Genomic DNA, 19,933 nt, shown 5'->3' with positions numbered 1-19,933 from the left:
TAATAACAATTTTGTCTCAATCATTTTCAGATTGATCATACACATGTGTCCCCCCTTTTTTGTATTTGTTTATAGACACGATTCGCCCGTATTCTATAGATTGTTGCTGAACTATTCAGGCTTATACCAATATTGATAAAAACAATAAATATTTTAATTATCTAACACTGAATTGTCAATCAGAATGAATATAAAGGTCGCAGGATACAGATCTCAGGCCATTGTTAACGACGATCGTTGTTTCTTCTTTCAGGAATTCTGTTGTTTGTTGAAGTCGTTATTTCATAAAATTGAATATAAACTTACATTATTTTACGTATTTCAGTCATTGTAAACCATTATCCGACAGCTAAATGATGATGTAGGTCATCGCTTGAACATCCTCCATTTTCTTTTAAAACGAAAACAAACATTCAAATGCCCGGATGTGTATATCTTTTTCAAGCCGATCGAAAACCATGCATATATATGTCAGGATCGATTATATATCTTAGATAATTTCTTAACGAATAAGTTCCGATACTTGTATGAAGTATCAAAAAATAAAAGATATATTAAGCTATCATTTGAGACAGAATTTCATTACATATATACGGGGGAACCAATAATTAATCGTGATTAAAGTTAGTGTACACTTTATCTCGGTTTGTACCGATTTGGTGAAATATGACATATATAGAAAAATGGGGGTAGGTCACTTCAGAAATCAATATCTTTCTTATTTCTCGATAGTTTTTTACCATCAAAACCGTTTTGTAATCGCATTATATCGATCTTTCGTGTGGCATTAGTATGACATAGCTAATATTTATACTTTTTTTTGTACATATACCTACAGTTAAGGTGTACACCTCAACTGTACACTTTACTGAAGTGTACAGATTATGTCCAAAAATACCCCCGAAGTGTGCAGTTTAACCCCTAGATGTAGATATATATATACTACCAAGTCTAAATTGTATATATATATATACAGACACTATTTTATAATATCTAAGCGTTTTTGTTATTATTCTAAAATATTTCGTGAACATTGCCGTACAATATAACAAAAGAATAAAAACATAAATTCTTATAAGCATAGACTAGAGAATCCTAAAGATTGTATTTATATATATTTGTTTACATTACATATTTATGAATAATCAGTAAAGGTTCTCTTGACCACAGCAGACTCTTGTCTCAGTATTTGAATCTAACAGTCTGTATATATCGTTGATTAGGACTATACCTAGGACTAAAAGTCAAACTAAGGTCAAACGGTTCAATGTGCTTAGTAAAACACGAGAACAGTGAATTGTTTGATATATTCCAAGGTGTTTCAGCGTCCAGTGACAAATATTTCTACTCTCTTTCATGTTCTTAGTTTGGTTTCGAATCCATTTATCGTTATTTTGTGAAGACAATTGCATTGTTGGTTACCTTTATATACTTTGATACAAAACTGTAAATTGTATGCTCGCTGATCTTTGATCGGGTTGTTGTCTTTTTGCTATATTCCCAATTCCATTCTCAATTTTATCATATAGTGATATCATGTGGTATTATATATATATATGTATGTCTTTAGAACTGGTTTTAAAGGTCCGCCGTTTTATATAAGGGACTTTTACATTGGAGATGGAAAATTGTCTTGTTTAAGATTAGTCTTTTTAGTCAGAATTTTGATTAAAAAATAAAATATCAACAGTAAGGAAAAGATTTTATTATCTATACAATTTTATCATCTATACAATTTTATCATCGTCCATAAAAAACATGAAAATCCTCTCTTACTGTTATCGTCCTATTTAGAATAAGATTTTGTCTTTTTTTCAGTACCTGGAGATGAGATTTAACAAACTAGTGAGAATTATTGGTTGCCTAGTTTTTCAGCTACAAATGGTAAGTGTTGACAATACATTCACTTATAAATAGAAAAGAAACGTTATGGGATGTCCATTCATGTCATAAGATCAGAAAAAAAACCCAGAAAAATAACCCACAAAAAGCAAAGGTAAAGGACAAGTTGACGGTACGCACAGTATTGGTGAACCCTACTAGTTCTGCGTTTTTTCTTCCTAATTTGAGCATGTCTTTTAAAATAAATGAAAACTGGTATGATATGTTATGTCTAAAAGACTATAGTTTTATAGCAATATCTTTAAAATAATAAAATAAAATTAAATCAAATAACACTCAAGGGAAAAAAAACGTCAAAAAATATGAGCGTAACTTGTAACATGGAAATCGAGTTTTTTTAGTAATTTGAATCAGAAAATCTTATTTTTGCACGCAAATTAGCAAGAAATGCTATGCGAAATTTTAGCACAATTCGCTACGACGTCGCATCCGACGTTTTGGGCATTTTTTCAAATATTCGAGTTAGAAGATGCATTGAAATGTTCAAAAGATGATGTAACAAGTCATATGAAATAGGGGAAAAAATTACAATGGATTCTACGGTAAGAAATTTTATGGAATGCAATAATATGTAAACAATGTGCTTTTAATACCGTTTACAAATAGTACAAAAATATGGTTTGGAAGTGGAATTTTCTAATCGAATTTTAACTTTATGCTTGTCTAGTCCATTTTGTTACCGTGTGCTAAATGCACAAATTATGTACGTTTTTGTAAAGATGTTGTACATTCGAACGTAAATATAAATCAATTGTGTATCTTATTCTTGAGTTTATGTATTGTTTTTGTAATGTGTTTTTAAAAGTCTTTCTCATATAAAAGGAATTTTGAATAAATAATGAAAGACAAAGAAATAATAATAAAATCGAAATGTCTAGTCTGATTTGTTACCGTACAATCTTGTAACGTTTTTCCGTGATTTTCAACGTAACGTTTATTTTACGGTGTTTATTTTGTCATTTTAATTTTTTATGCATAAACTACGTTCTTGTAGGCCAAAACAAATTTAACCACCACTGAAAGAATAAGATTAAATAAAGAAAGAAAGGAAAAAAGAAGAAGAGAACAAAAAGCGGGATGCTAAGATTTAGATGCAAACGTTAACACAGGCTTCAATAACGTTTTCTCAACGTTCCGTCGATGAACGTTTTCTGACGTTACAAACGTATCACCAATACTGTGCGTAACGTCCAATGTGTTTTCTTGTTCTTCTCATAACGTAAACAACGAGACCTTCTATAAAAAAAAAAAAAACCCTCTCACCAGCTTACAATTCTTGACAAAATAAGTATAAACGATTTCCTCACGTGTATTGCATATTTTGTATATACTAATGGCCAATCATTGAATGAATAGATGCTTCTAGAGTAATAAATTTTCCATTGAAAAATAACATTTAGATGAAATATATACATTCGACAATATTAACCTTTAAGGATAGAAAATATGACCTTGAGCTGATTCTGGATTCATACTCTTACAATCCTGTACGTTTGAAAAACTTCCCAAAATGTTTAAGTTGTGTACTTTTACTAATTTACTACCAATCTCTATTTTGTTTTATCTAACAATGCTGGTTAATATTTTTTTTATTCGAGCGTCATTGCTGAGTATATATCGGACGAACCCATGGGTCTGGCGTACAAAATTAGAAACCTAGTATCTTTAAAGATAAAAATAAAAAGATGTGGTATAATTGCAAATTAAACAGCTCTTCACTAGAGGCTTAATGACGTAGGGTTTATTTGATTTTTGTATCCGGCCGATATATTCGTGATTAAAAAAAATGTTTACTATTTAACAAGATGGTTATACGTTTTACTTAAGTTAAAATTCAAATTCCTGCCTTACACTACCATGACCTTAGAAAACACTCAATGTTATTTTAATATATTTAAAATAACATTTCTTTCAGCTTCAAAAATTACACAATACAGATTCACCAACTGGATATTTGATTCTCTTGCATTTACTTTGACATTTTCATATTGCTTTTAAACAGGTCATTTTATTCGATTTACGATACAATGACTTTATGTTTATCGTCAAACTAAATGTAAGGAATGTATCTAAGAAGATAGATGACAACAGACAAACAAATCTGATCTGTTTTACACAGTCTATGCCGATCTTAAAAGCTCATTCGGCGTTTTCTCTTTTTCATCTTTTATGTAGGGCGAAAAAGCGAAAACAATATCATACACTAAAATCAAACGTTGGTCATGACGTTTCCGCTTTGAAATCAGACAATTTAGTATTTTCAAAGCAATATATTTTAAGCTGCAATTGTTATTTTACATGGCTTTAACTATTTGAACACATATCATACTCAGATCCAGACCAAAGTTACCATATTTGAGCCAACCATTCAACGCATTGCATTCAACAATAATTCTCACCACCATGTATATTGTTATAACGCCGTGCAAACGGTTTGACATGGGATGGGCAAGTGAACATGCATCGCGGTTAAACAATATAGTAGGTCTATTCTTATACTGTTCGGGTATGACAATGGAACAAACTTTGCAAAAGTGATCTTCACGATTATATGTGTTTTTCTTTACTATAGATACTTTACATGGCTGTAGTACTGTACGCACCAGCACTGGCTCTTAATCAGGGTAGGTAACGTAATTGCATTGCTAGTATATATAGTGTATTTTACATGGCTGTGCTATACTATATTATATGCGCCAGCGCTTGATCCAGCATTTGAATAATATTATATATAAAATGTTCAGTACGGTTAAAGATATTCTGATTTCAACATGGAAAAAAATCTTTTTACATTTATTTAGTGATTGTTATATTTTGTTTAACTTTCAACGGACATTCCCCTCTTACCACACTAGCCCACACACAAGCATACATTGTTCCGGGTTATATTTTGTCAGTAAATCCTATAATTTTGTTTGATTCTTGAAATGATATAAATACAGTTTAAATGTAGGGTTCATCAATTGTTAATCCCATATTTTTCAAATGCGTGTCAACATGAGAAACCTAAATCTAATATCAGTAACCCAGTTACAAAATGTACATAATATAACCATTGACGTATAATACCAAACGGGTATTTTGTTGACATCTTTTATAATTCTATACAAAAATTAAAGTATTATATAATGATGTTGACGTAGTTTGGAAGGATCGTTTCGTGTGCAAACAAAACCCATTTAAATCATTCAGTCAAAAGTGATTTGTAAAATTGATATTCAAGAAATCTGTCCTCAAATTTTATACATGCTTGAAGTATTTACTTTTTGTCAAATTAGTTGAGATTTTTAAATAAAACAGTAGCAGCCTTATAAGAATTGAACATTGTATTATACTGATCTTTATCATGTTTTATGTGATATTTTACAGTTATGGGAATAGATATGTTGGTGTCTATTTTGGTGATCGGACTGGTCTGCACATTTTACACAGCTATTGTAAGTTTCGCCCTTTTATCTATCGAAGAATAGCAAAGCATTAATTATTTTGTTCCCCTTTCTTCACATAAAAAATCAAAATATAATTTCGATATATTTAGGACGTATTTTCTAAGAAACTTACTTAGAACTATTTTGAATAGGAATTACGAGAATACGACCCATTATTTGTAGATTAATATTTGTGTTGTAATGCATTTCATAGTCCTATTTGACTATACAATTTATAACAGTTTGGATCATTGTAATTTATCAAAAAATATATATACCACAGGCAACGATTGGATCCTCAAATGATTTTTTAAATGAAAAAAATAGTTCTAGAATGTTCATGCAGAGGACTTCACCATTCAAAGTTAATATGTTCATATAGATGCGTAGATACAGTTTCCAAAAAAAATAATTAAAGACGCATACATTCCGAGGGTTTCTGTGAATAGCTAAATAGGAATATCGAGACATCTCGTACAACAAGTTAAAATACATCATACCGAGTATGTTATTTAACAAAGAATTATCAATATCAAACATATTCAGTAAATACTGTTTTGAGTCAGCATACATAAAGTCTAATGTACTTAGTTCTAACATGAAAATTCAAAATGTGTTTTACCATGTCTATTCCAAGGGTGGACTAAAAGCAGTAATGTGGACGGATGCGTTCCAAATGATTATTGTCTTTGCTGGGTTGATGACACTCATAATCAAAGCCACAATAGAAGTCGGTGGAATAGCAAAGGTCTTCGAAAAAGCTTCAGCGGGTGGAAAACTAGAAATTGATAAGTAGGTATATGTTGTTTTTGTTTGTTCAATCTATTGATTTGATTCCACGAGTAATTATTGGGGGAAAACAATGTTTGACAAGAGCACAAGGTATATCAACTATAGAATAAAAATTGGCAAACTAATATTTATATTCCATAAGTGTAATTCATTTTTTGTGAATATGTTAACGTTACATTTATAAATGTATATTCGCTGCCGAAGTTTTGATGAGACATAATATATACTTAAAAACACAGCGCATTTATAAAAATTGATACTTATTGAAAAAATATTAGGATCGAAAGTAAATTTAAGTAATTGGCCATGATCTCTTGTAATTTTAAAATCCCAAACGATGAAAAGTAACCGTATAATATGATGACTTTAAATTTTAGTTTTGACCCCAGTCCTATGGTGAGACACACGGTTTGGACACTTATACTTGGTGGCTTCATGACAGCACTGACAGTGTATGGCGGAAACCAGGCTATGGTTCAACGATACGTCAGCATGAAGAATTTACGAGGAGCTCAAACGTATGTTAAATGATAAAATCTTACGAGGAGCTCAAACGTATTTTAAATGATGACAAACAAAAACTTACGAGGAGCTGAAACGTAGGTTAAATGATGACAAACAAAAACTTACGAGGAGCTCAAACGTACGTTAAATGATGACACACAAAAACTTACGAGGAGCTCAAACGTATGTTAAATGATGACAAACAAAAACTTACGAGGAGCTCAAACGTAGGTTAAATGATGACAAACAAAAACATCAAGTGGCCAAATAAAATAAAGTTGAAAATATGTAATCTTCTTTCATTATCGTTAACCGTTTATAAAAGAGTGGCGAAAGATACCAGAGGGACATTCACACTCATAGATTGAAAATAAACTGATAACGTCAAGGCTAAATAGGAAAAAAGACAAACAGACAAATAATATTACACAAGACATAACATAGAAAACTGTACGCAAATTGAACCCCACCAAAAACCACCAAAGGGATGGTCTCAGGTGCTCCGGAAAGGGTACTAGTAAGCAGATTCTACTCCACATGTGGGATAAGAATTTTTATCTCAAATAATATGAAATTTTAAAAATAATACGGTAATAGAAAGGAGTAGGTCCGGTTAAGGCTGATATTGGCCTAAAATTTCAGGTTCATCTAACGAAAGATTTTGAAAACTTTGTAAACACTTAAGTGTCATTTTTAATTGATTCAATTAGTTAATATGAAAGATTGTAACTGATTTAGTCATTAAAAACTCTCCGACTCCAGCTTAAACATGCAAAATCTATAAAATATGCCAAAACATGTCACTTTTTAGATGGTTTTTGTCAAAAATGAAAGCGGCAGCATCCGTGTTCGTCCTCAACCTCTATATATGTTATGTATTATCATCAAATACAACTTTTCTTTCAATATTATGAATGAAAACGAATGCGGCCAGTTTCGTTTAACACGAAAACCGTCTAAAATTTAACTAAAATGATATAATTGTGAAGATTTCAGTAATTTAGCACGACTTAATGTTATCAGTACCTAGTATATGTGCATTCATTTTGTATTGTCAAAAAATGCTCATGTTTATGTAGCAGAAGCATTCTACTTTCCAATAAATAGATAACAGATTACATTTTCACAATTTTGTAAAACTGCTATATTTTGGGGCCAAAAATGGGTCTTACTGAACCTGCTCCTTTTTATTTATACAAATTCTCATTAGTTTTATATTATACTCTATTTTAAAGATCTCCTTCTTTTGTTTTTAACATTGAAGTTTTGATTTCTTTGTATGATGAAAACATTGATATAAATTTCAAATATTGGAGTGTATCATTCAAATGGAAGAAGTTTACATGTAGCTTTTTTTATGAATATTATTTCCTATATTCTTCTAGTGCTTTGTACCTACAGTTACCAGCAAGTATAGTATTTACATCACTGCTTGTTTACACTGGACTTGTCTTGTTTGCAAAATATGGAGACCAAAGTCCTGTGCCATGTATTATTCCAAAAGCAGATCAGGTATTTAGAACTATTCCGCCTAGAGTAATTTATATTATTGCCATATGTTAAAACCTCTGTTTCAGACGTTTTTACGAATCTTTTATCTAAAAATATGGTGTATAACTTAAGCTCATATGGCGTTAGAGTCCTTATCTGAATTTTATTTCATATTCCGCCCGCAGATAAATCATTGATTTGTAGGACTTAAATATAATGCACGCATTCAAGTTTGTACTTCTTAAAATGAGACTTTTGTAAGTCTTAGAGAAGACAACAATCTGAAACATCTGAAACAGAAACAAATTATACAAACATATCTATTTATATATTCAAATCCTGCTCGCGATTACAGCTCTTTGATAAGCCTGTGTTCTGACAATTATGACAATGTTCATTATGGGCATGTATGTTTCTCTAGAAGCAATACTTTATAATAATAAACGCTTTTAATTATAGATCTGTTCATTTGAACGATTTCATTTTTTTTTCCAAAAGCGGTAAAGTTTTAACTTATAACTTCTTATCCCAGAAAGCTAGATCGTTCCATCATCGTCATTATATATTTCACTCTGATACGTTTCAGGCTTATAGTGCTTAATTAGTTATCAAAGGTACCAGGCTTATAATTTAGTACGCCAGACGCGCGTTTCGTCTACATAAGACTCATCAGTGACGCTCATATCAAAATATTTATAAAGCCAAACAAGTAAAAAGTTGAAGAGCATTGAGGATCAACAATTCCAAAAAAAAGTGTGCCAAATTCGGCTGAGGTAATCTATGCCTGGGAAAAATTCTATAATCGGGTGTCCTCTATCATTTTATTTCAATTTTGTTATGCTTCGTTGCTTTTATAAGCATTAAACACGAAGACATGTTACCTTACTAAATACCTTACTTTTTACAGTTAATACCATATTTGGTAATGGATGTGTTAGGTAATGCATATGGTGTACCAGGCTTGTTTGTTGCCTGTATATTCAGTGCATCCTTAAGGTGAGTTTATATCATATTATTTAAAGAAATAAAGAAATTAATGATATTTCCAGAGCTTAAAGACAGATGGGAACATTGAAAAATTATATGATTTGCATCTTTATCCACGTACTAGTTTATCAATTAAAATCACAAAAAAAAAGACCCCAATCAAACGGCAAAATAAGCTCAAACACAACATACGAATGGATTACAAATGTCATATTCCTGATTGGAAAAGGATAAGAGGGAACCAATTTTGTCAAATCGCCCTTTTTCTGATCACAATAATGGAAAAAAGTAACTGTAAAGTCAAATGCTTTAATTTAAAACTCCATCAAAGAGTTTCCTTCTTGGTTTGTTTTTTCAAACATTGCTATTGTCAACAGAAATATGTCTATCGCTAGAAAGCATTGCTCATTTTTTGCCTTGCTTTTTTTCTTCAAATAGTAGTGGTGTAAACAAATATCTACACGTAGTAAAAAGTAAAATAACAAAAAATACAGAATTCGAAGGAAAATTCAAAACAGAAAGTCCAATATCAAATGACAAAATCAAAAACTCATTCATATCAAGCGAATAGAAAACAACTGTCATGGATTTCCTTATGCAGATAATGGTGAATTGAACCATGTCTTATAGCTTTTTAAAAGTCTCACTTGTAACTCAATTCAATATTTTATTAACATTTTCATGACATTTGCATAATATTAGATATATTGACAACAATGTGTGAGCAAAAAAAAACCTACAGACATAGTAAGCGATAATTCATCACCAGAGATGTATCATTTTCACATAAAAAGGTCGGCTGAGTAATTAGTACTTTTAATTGCCCACATAATCGAAATTGTCAAATACAAGGGTATAGTCAGTGGATAAATTGATTACAAACCCCTCTGAAGCATCGTTGTTCTCAGTAATCAAAATTTGTTTTATTTTAGTACAGTGTCTTCCGGTGTCAATGCTCTTGCCTTGGTATTTATGACAGATATCTTCAAACCAATTTACAAGAAAATAACTCTAACAGAAGTTAATGAAAGTAAAGCAACAGTGTATTCAAAAGTGGTTGCATTATTTTATGGCCTATTGACGATTGGACTGGCATTCCTGTCGCAGTATTTTGGAACTCTTATATTACAAATTTCCTTAAGTATCTTTGGAATGGTTGGTGGCCCGTTGCTGGCGCTTTTTGTGATGGCTTTGTTCTTCCCGTGTATAAATTCACTGGTGAGTAATATAGAAGTTTTAATAAACTAAAGAGGTGTGAAAAGAATCCATTATAACTTTAAGGTCAAGGAACAGTAAATGGGCTATGTCGCAGATTTTGCTCAAATTTTGCCTACAATCTTGGTTCGGTAAACTTCAACTGACAATCGAAAAAATAATGCATTTATCTCTTTTATTATCTGGAATATTGCAGATTGATTTCTTTTAATACGGGTGAATATTTGTATAGAAAGAAAGCACTTACAATCAGCGAAAAAACATACAAAATGTGTCTTAAAATCGCCAAATCTTTTATTCTACTCCATAGATTTTTCCTTAAAAACTGTATGTTGTTGACACATAAAATTCCGTTATAATGATGCAAAATAAAGATAAAGCTGTGCATCATATATTGTGCCACTAGAAATGAAATGGTGTCTAAAAAGATCAACAAATATATTATCTTCTATATAACTCACCAGTGAATTTTTCATCTTACAGTTGATGTGTTTAACTCAGTTTTAAGTTGTAACCGGATTTATTTTCCTTCAATCGATTTATGACTTTCTAACAGCGGTATACTACTGTTGCCTTTAATTATCAATATAGTCGAGAACAAAAAATTGTCCCTAATTGTGCAATGACATTTACGTATGAATTTGAAAAGTCAATTATGGTAGATTTAAATTCTGGAGTAATTTCTATTGTCTACGATCTATCTTTTTAGGGTGCTACTGTAGGAATGATATGCAGTTTGACATTTTCATTTTGGCTGGCTATTGGGACTATTGCAAGTCGACCAAGTCCACCAACATATTCATGTCCAGTGGATACAAATACCACTTTGACCAATTATACAACACTTTGGACAACAAACTATACAACAGTAAGCACGACGACTGCTTTGTATAACTCATCTACAGCTATTGAAAATATTCCAGTCGCTGCAGCTGAAAAGTAAGTCTGTTTACAATAACGAATGATATAACTTAATAAGAATGTCTCCAACGATTTCTTAATTGGCATTGGTATTCATATTGGAAATGGTTAATACGAATAATACAACCTTTTTGTAACAGTTGAAAAAGTTTAATTGCTGATGTTATAAAAAGTTGGTATTATTATGCATTGAGTGTTTCTTGCGAGAAAAAAATAATACCAAATTGTTTTTGCATTTGTTGCATTTAGGACAGGATTACAGTCATTTTATAGTATCTCCTACTTATGGTATAGTACACTGGCAGTTTTAGTGGCAGTATCTGTAGCACTATTGGTCAGCTGCTTTTCAGGTTAGTAATCTACCTATCATATATTTTGCCAATTATGACCTTAATTTGGAAATAGGTTTTGCTTATTTGCGTTGGACACCTGAATGTAGCAATTTTTTTATTTTATTTATAGGAAAAGAACTATTGTTGTTCTACGAAAGAATATACATGTACTTGCGCTTTTGATGCCGATTTTTTTTTATAGAAGACCAATGCTTTTTAAAAACCTTTTTGGGGGGAATTTATGACCGGAGACACTTATCCAGTCGACGCAATCGGTTTCGCGCCGACATTCGCTCCTTTTTGAGTTCTTGTTATTACCCTAGTTTTGACAATACTTTTATATTCAAATCGAAATAAGATGCAAATATCTGTTACCCGCCGTTTATAAGTCATTAATCTTAAGAAAGGAGCTTGTTCAGAGTATGTTGTTGGTTTATTTTATGTGAAATAAATGCCAATGAGACAACTCTCCACAACAAACCGTAAATGACAAAAAAGTTACCAACTTTAGTTTACCGTACGGTCTTCAACAATGAACATATTCCATACGATATAATCAGCTATATAAGGCAGAGATGAAAAATGTAAAAAAAAATAACTTTGAACTTTTACACAATGTATATATTATATTAATTTTTCGTGGAGTATTTGCTATACGTAAGTCCATTAGTTTTGTCAATTCAATTGTTTCATGTGTTTTATGTAGGGGCCTTTAATTTTATAGCCGACCTATTATTGTTTACACTCACCTCGGTTGATAGTTGTCTCATTGGCAATCATAACAGATCTCCATATGTTTAAATAGAAATATATTTTTAGATGTATTTTGCCACCATGGTTCTACATTTTTGTTAATTATACTTTTATAAACTAACTTTTGTAATGTACATTCTTATTTTTAGAATGGAGGACGACAAAGTATATTGGTATTAAAATGTATCTGACTCTTTGATAATTCCTGATGCATGTGTATAACATTATTCAGGGACATTCGTTTGTCTTTAACATCTGTATAGATATATGTGCTGGATAAAAATTGTATACAAAAGCAGTAGTTTGCAATAATAAAAGTCAAATACCTAAACTGTATAGTCGAGCGATATAAAAATGTACCTACACTGATTTTTTCGTCTTTAAATCTAAAATTGCTCTCTTTGATGTTTGACTTTATGTAACCATGTATTGTTATATAAACCTACACTTGCGCATGCTCTTATCAAAACTATCGTATACAACATTATATATCTCAACTAAAAGGGTTTTTGGGTTGTGGGATTTTGTTTTTATATTCAAAACCTTTGTGACAAATAATTAACTCAGTCTACATCTGTCAAATTATTACCCCTTTTCTTTTTCTGCAGTTTCCTTTACTTTTTGGGGATAATATTACCATGTTTTCCCAACTATAAATGTGTTTTACGAAACAACTAATGATGTTTATAAAATATGTATACAAATTAAACAATTTTGTGCGAATGATAAAATACTAATACATTAAAAAAAATTTGAACGTGAAACAATTATGGTATGATATGTATAGCTATACATTATACTATACAATGATATGAAAGTGAAAACCAACAACTAATTTTTCAGAGAATTTTTTTTTTTTTTTTTTTTAATGATTGGTGTATTTATTTATGTTGTCTATTTATTTTTTTAATTTTTGTATCTAAATTTGTCTTACACATGTACAGTACATGCAGATGCCTACATGATTTCATACTTTTTTTTGCAATTTAGGTGGTACCAAGAAAAAGCCTGTTGATAGAAGATTATTGTCACCGTTATACCTCTGGATAGCCTCTCTAGCAAATACATACAATTCAACAGACTTAGAGGTAAGGGAGTGTATAATGATGCCATGTGATAACTGTTACCGCTTTTTCAAGGAGAAGAATTCTTTTTTAACTTTTTAAACTGTCTATCAGTCATGATGCATATTTGGCTTTCAATTTTTTTGACATGAGCGTTCCCGATAAATCAAGAAAATCGCCTCAGACTCATTGAATTGTATTTATAGATTATCACATGGCATTTTCCATATGGCCCTGGTATCAGCCCTAGACTCCCATATCAAGACAGAGGGCTTTAGCCCGAGGGCTTGATATGGGTCGTGGGCTGATACCATGGACCATTTGGAAATGACATGTTATAATCTATTTATCACATATTTTCAAGCAGTAGAAAACAAATAGCTTACACCAAATTATGTTTGATATTTCATCAAAAAACAAAAAGATATTTAAAGAAAAAAATAAATAAATATCACAGCTAGTAGGTTAAAAACGTTTCGTGAAAAGTTTCAGAAATGATTAACAATAAATATATTAATACTAAGAAATGCAAATATTAAATGACTTTAAAGTGTTACATTACGGGAACTTTTGTGATTCTCACTGTTGATTTCTACTTTTTTCATCTACAGCACATTTGTAACTTTCTAAATTTCTTTTCATTGTGTTCAACTTGTTTACAAATAGCCTTTGATTGACAGGTTACCGGAAGTTAAACTCGAGGGCTTGATATGGATTTCGAGGGCTGATATCGATATCGGCCCCGAGGGCTGATAACCAACCTTGACTTCCGGCTATTATTGGCCATGCTAAAACGTACATATCAGTACAAAATATGTGATAAATAGTGTTATTACTCTAATCAGTGATATTTTTTACTGTTTTATTAAACATTTATGTTCGTAATTATTTTGTAAAGAGGTTTTCATTCGCTTTATTCATTCAGAAATCATGTGATGCCAATTTACATGATATTCTCAATTTCCAGCAACCATGAGCATTTACTGTCAACAATGTATCATTTACTTAAATTGAAAAATAAGATATCGTGTAACAATGGAAGAGAGATGTGAAATATATCAGAGGGAAACTGGGAAATAAAGTGACAACACCATGGATGGCGTATATGTCGTGTACAAGTTGCGATTTTGTACATGTTATAACTTGTATAATGCAAAAATACAAGTTATAACACGTACAAAAGTACCTCATACATGTTATAACCTGCACAAAATTTCAACTTGTACACGACATATACAAATATTTAAAAACAACAATATACAAATCAAGAGTGGACAAAACACAACATACAAAACCAAAGACTAGCGACACGAACCCCTCAACAAACTGAGGGAATCTTCTCTATATATATCACTGTTTGGTCATATCTGTAATTTCAGATGCATATATTGAACAAAACTGATTCAAAAGAAGGCTCTGAAGACAAGATTAACGGTACTATCAATGAAAATGGTTCGCATACGGGAAATGGAGAGAAAGCCATCATTATAGAAAGAATTCAAAACGGAGAGAAGACAGTTATTGTAGAAAGGAGCGAACACTTATAACTACAGTTGTAAAGGTACGAAAATAAAGTTAAATACTCTCTACTCGCTTTCTTGGTTAAATAAAAAATATTAATGCTGTTCAAAATATTACATGAATGCTATTTCTAATTTCGCCATTTCAGATTCTAATGCATCCTGGGTAATATTTTCAAAAGTTTTCACCAAAACGTCGTGATTGGTTAGAAATGTCATAAACAATTGAAGTTCAACCAATGACGTTACATTATTTTCATTTTGGGGTACGAACAATGAAATTACCCACAGTCCTTTAGATTATGAAAAGGCGAGTTGCTTTTTGTTTTAATATTTTGCTTGGTTTAAGTAATTTTTTAACTTAAGTCTCAAAGGGACAAAGCATAACGAATATTTATTACTTGATGTAAGCATTTACAGCATCGTTCAGTAACACCAGAGTAGCGTTTATCCTCCGGCATCAATAAAATGAAATAACTTTTCGGAATGTGCATCTGTTGCGGTAAATCAGTATCGGTAATGTTGTTGTAGTGAATTATCTTTCAATGGGAAGAAATGCACAGTTTGACTGAAACTCTACATCTTGTTGTACACCAATTGTTATAGTGCATGTGTTTGCATTTGGATTTAACAAAGTTATCTTACCCATCAGCACAATATTTGATTGCATCACCTATTCTTGTAAAAAAAAAACTCCTCTAAAATGAAATGGGTTTTTTTCATTATAGATTGAGCAGTCAGTGTTTAATCAAAGAGCTGGAATGAACAAACAGGACGTTGACGGATATAGCTGTACTTTATAGTGACGACTATCAGTGCTGATACAAGTGTCAAAGACGTGAACTTTGTTATATCTGAATATGAACATTTATTGTCTGTTGTAACTGTGATTCGTATGTAATTTGTGTCATTTTAACATCTCAATGTTTTAAAAGGTTTGCTTTTAATTTCACTGAGCTATTTCAAGTGTATATGTCAGTGTTAAATTTTCTGCAGCGTCTTAACACAAAATGCAATGTTTATTATTTATTTACCAAACCTCAATTTTATAAATTCTTTAATTCACATTCCGTTCAAAAGATGGTTTATAATAGTGCCTTTAACAAAAGAATTTAATTCATAATCTCTATTTATAAAGCTCATTGTGAAAAATATTACATTTTTATACAATATACACATATATCAAATTAACAATTATGAGTCTGAACAAAGAATATTGTTTCCCAGTCTAGATAAAGAAGTCGATATCTGCAGATTTTTTACCATCGCAATTCGAAGAAACAGTGCTAAATAAATGTAGACGAATTTTAAATCTATAATAGATGAACAGTGGTGAAATTATAGTAAAGTCGAATTGTATGATATTGTACATAAACTGAACATAATGGCATATTGGTTTGGTCATATAATTCTGTTTTTATGTCAAAGAACATGACTCGTTTAATTAGAGTATCATTAACAATGACGAAAAGAAAAGGTAGATATTCAGATGTGTAATGATGACCTACTTGGCACATTTTGTACATAATTTAAATAATGTGCACATTATGTGCAGACATTTCTTGTAGATTAACATCTATAAATTATTCAGGGCTAATAATATGATTCATTAAGTTTTATCTGTATGCTTTTATGTAATATATGAGCGCAATTCTTTTACACTGTAATACCGCAGTCCCACTAGTCTATGATCGCACTACAATCTATGAAAAAATGCAAATTTTGACGATCGTAGTGCTATCGTGCAGATCGCAGTAAGGTCGTAATACAGTCGTGGTTAGGTCTTTAAGATCGTAATGACCGTGGCCAACTTTGAACATTTTCAAAACCATCGTGATGCGGTCGTGGCGAAATCAGGTCGTAGTAGAAGCGTAGTGAGAGCTTAGTAAGGTCGTGGTAAAATCGCAAAAAGAGCGTAGCGAGAGCGTAATTCTATTCGGAAAAACTGCGCTACGATCTCTCAGCGACGTTATAACGACCTTACTATGACCATCAAGTTATCACTGCGACCCAATTACGCTTCCACTACGAATATACCACGTTTACATCACACTGTACAAGACATTCGTAAGATTCTAGCACGGGGGGTAACTCCCAATTATTGGGTATACGGGGATATGCCAAAAATATGGGTCATAATTTTGCGGGATTTTATATAAAAATGACCCTCCTTTTTAATGACATCCGATATTAAAATGCATTTACGTTTGAAAACTGTATATTGATTTGGGGTATAATCTACATATCATATAAATATGCTATTGAGAATCTAACATTATTAATGGTCAATTATTAATTTCACCTTTCAAATAAGTTCCCAAATGAACCCCGGAAATTTGTCTCCTGATTTGATCTTCAATAACATTTCAACGTCATATTTTAAATATTGTATATAAGTATATGTCATTCTTTCTTAAATATTTATATAACTATAGGTACTAAATTTCAGTAAATGCTATATTAAAATGGGTACGTTTTTTGAGGCAAAAATGGCACACCCCTACCAAAAATATATTGAAGTTACCCCCAGTGGATTCTAGCCGTCTCCATCACTTTCTTCTTACGACCTGACTATGTTCATACTACAACCATCATGCTCATTGTCATTTTCTCATAAAATATACAAATTCTCTCACTGTCTTGTTTGTCAGTATGTTATTTGGACCTCTTATCCTTTTTCTCAAAAGGCTCAACAATGCTTGACATATCTGTGTCATTCTTGTTATCGTTCACTCAAATATCGCCATTTGAGCTTGATGGACCAGCAATAGGTGGTGATTCAGGTTGGATTTGTCGGCCCAACATCTCTGCTGGATCAGGATTCGTTATTATCAGAACTCCCTCTGCCTATTCATCTACCCCTTCCTCCTCGCCCATGTGTGATGGTATATTTTGGTGTTATGACTGTGCTGTTTCCGAGAAATCTACGTATTTATCAGAAGTAGAAGGAATGGAACAGTATTGATATGGAATTCGATGTTGACGTTATTGCTGAGAAAGTAGTAGGACCGCGGTATGAACGTAGTATAATCATGGTAAGAACGTGCTATAATGGCAATAGAAGCGTGATATGATCGTGTTGCAATCGGATAACTCGTGGTATGGTCGTAGTGAGATCGTGATAATCGTAGAAAAGGCGTGGTGAGAACGTGGAATAATAGTAGCGGGATCGGTAAAGAGGCGTAATGATGAAGTAGTATCATCGTGAAAACTTCAAAAGTTAACCTTTTTAATGCCGTTCATACCGCGACTTCACGATCTTAGGTTATTTAAGATTGTGATGAGCATGGTGCGATCGTGGTCTAGTGGGACTGGTGCTTAACTTTGTGATCTTCATATATGAAAAGTCATTTTTATATCAATTAAATGTTTATAAACTACAAAAAAATGTACTTTGTATCTTCATACATGTAACACATATACAAACCAAACATTAAAGTGTTATATCTTATTATGCGCTATGGTATTTTACTCATTATTGAAGGCCGTACGGTGACAAATTGTTGTTTTCTTCTATGTCATTTGGCCTCTAGTTGCGAGTTGTCTCACTGAAAATCGTACTATACATGTATATTCTAACCTTTATATAAAACATCAGAAAAGCATGAAAGATTACATATAGAAAACTTGTATGGATACAAATAACAATAAAAACTAAAATATACACATTGTACAGTATACGAAAAGTATGTGTTATAAATCTAATGGGATCACACTAAAGAACTACTTTGTAATAATTTAAGATTAACGATCTGTGAACTAAACACACGGACATATAATAGGTAAATGCGTCAATAATAGGGTACAGCAGTCAACATTGTGTTATGATCTTAATCACAATAAAACAAATAAATTAATAACAAAGAAAAACAAAATGGCATATAGACCAAGCCCATAAGAACAAATGAAAGACAAGAATACACAAATGGCACTATAACACAATAACTGGATGTATAAGTACAGAACCAACTCATGTATGTATCAAAGACACATAGAAAGGATATAGACAAAACAAGTTTGCAAACATGAAAGACAAGACTACAAATATGTTTTACAATATCACTATAACGGGATGTATAAGTACAGAATCACGAATCAACATCTTCAGTCTTCAAATAACTCCTCTTCCATGAAGGGATGACGCTTAAAATATTGTTAAAGAAGATCACAAGGAATCAATAAAATTCCTGGAGAACATACCATACCATAACCAGAAGAATAGATGAAGTCCATGAGGCACAACACTGCAAATAAAGATACAATCACACTTATCTCTTAACATAGAGTGAATTGAAGAGATCTAGACATGTCAACAGATCCTACTGAAATGAGTACATTATATGCTATCCGACGTAATTGTAATCATATTGTGTTGTAAAACAAACAAGGAAATATCCAAATATCCGCTCAAGTTGCCATCAGGGTGATGGTTTATGTTTTGGATTTCTTTTAACAACAGTTTACTGGGACTAAATGTGTATGCTTTGCCTTCTTATTCATGTATTTTTATTTCAAACATACTTCAGAGATGAACTTTAGATGAAGAATGGAAAAATAATGCTGAGGCGATTCAGTATTTGTCCTTTCATGCATGATTACAAATTTCATAATTTGGATGATAACGTATACCCATTAAACTTGTCTTCAACTGTTACATCAAAATAGTACCGCTACATTCGCGTCAAACATTCTAACATTCTGAATTCTGGATTCAGAAATCGACTAAGGGGGTCAGTTGGAGTGGAAATGTTCGTCAACTGATTTTTAAAAGTTTTTAAGTCACCGAACTCCAAAGAAAATTCTAAACGTAAAGTTGCAATCAGATGGCAAAATCTATTGACATTACCTTCCGTTGATTTTTACATATTCCAGATTTAATGTAATATACTAGTCAGAAGAATTTTGTTCATATAAATAAAGTCAACAGTAGTATACCGCTGTTCAAAACTCATAAATCCATGGACAAAAAACAAAATCGGGGTAACAAACTAAAACCGAGGGAAACGCATTAAATATAAGAGAAC

General features: G+C 31.7%; 1 protein-coding gene across 2 annotated transcripts in view; it reads left to right on the top strand.

Moving 5' to 3' along the window:
- LOC134722012 (sodium-dependent multivitamin transporter-like) overlaps positions 1 to 18,121 on the top strand; it is a 118,692-nt gene extending 100,571 nt beyond the window's left edge. The window contains exons 2-15 of one of the 2 annotated variants that reach the window (XM_063585422.1): positions 1,819 to 1,884; positions 4,475 to 4,526; positions 5,272 to 5,339; positions 5,968 to 6,122; positions 6,500 to 6,640; positions 8,012 to 8,138; positions 9,025 to 9,113; positions 10,037 to 10,322; positions 11,029 to 11,258; positions 11,490 to 11,590; positions 12,475 to 12,498; positions 13,316 to 13,413; positions 14,769 to 14,950; positions 15,638 to 18,121. In XM_063585422.1, coding sequence (XP_063441492.1) covers positions 1,819 to 1,884; positions 4,475 to 4,526; positions 5,272 to 5,339; positions 5,968 to 6,122; positions 6,500 to 6,640; positions 8,012 to 8,138; positions 9,025 to 9,113; positions 10,037 to 10,322; positions 11,029 to 11,258; positions 11,490 to 11,590; positions 12,475 to 12,498; positions 13,316 to 13,413; positions 14,769 to 14,936 — 1,605 coding nt within the window. In that variant the 3' untranslated portion in view covers positions 14,937 to 14,950; positions 15,638 to 18,121. The remainder of the gene's footprint in view (positions 1 to 1,818; positions 1,885 to 4,474; positions 4,527 to 5,271; positions 5,340 to 5,967; positions 6,123 to 6,499; positions 6,641 to 8,011; positions 8,139 to 9,024; positions 9,114 to 10,036; positions 10,323 to 11,028; positions 11,259 to 11,489; positions 11,591 to 12,474; positions 12,499 to 13,315; positions 13,414 to 14,768; positions 14,951 to 15,637) is intronic. The other variant, XM_063585423.1, reaches the window with a different exon arrangement.
- Positions 18,122 to 19,933: the final 1,812 nt, after the last annotated feature.

This window comes from Mytilus trossulus, chromosome 6 (assembly GCF_036588685.1).
Source record: "Mytilus trossulus isolate FHL-02 chromosome 6, PNRI_Mtr1.1.1.hap1, whole genome shotgun sequence".
NCBI classification, from domain to species: domain Eukaryota; kingdom Metazoa; phylum Mollusca; class Bivalvia; order Mytilida; family Mytilidae; genus Mytilus; species Mytilus trossulus.
Note: the sequence above shows the minus strand (reverse complement) of the source record. Positions and strands in the feature narration are given on the sequence as shown.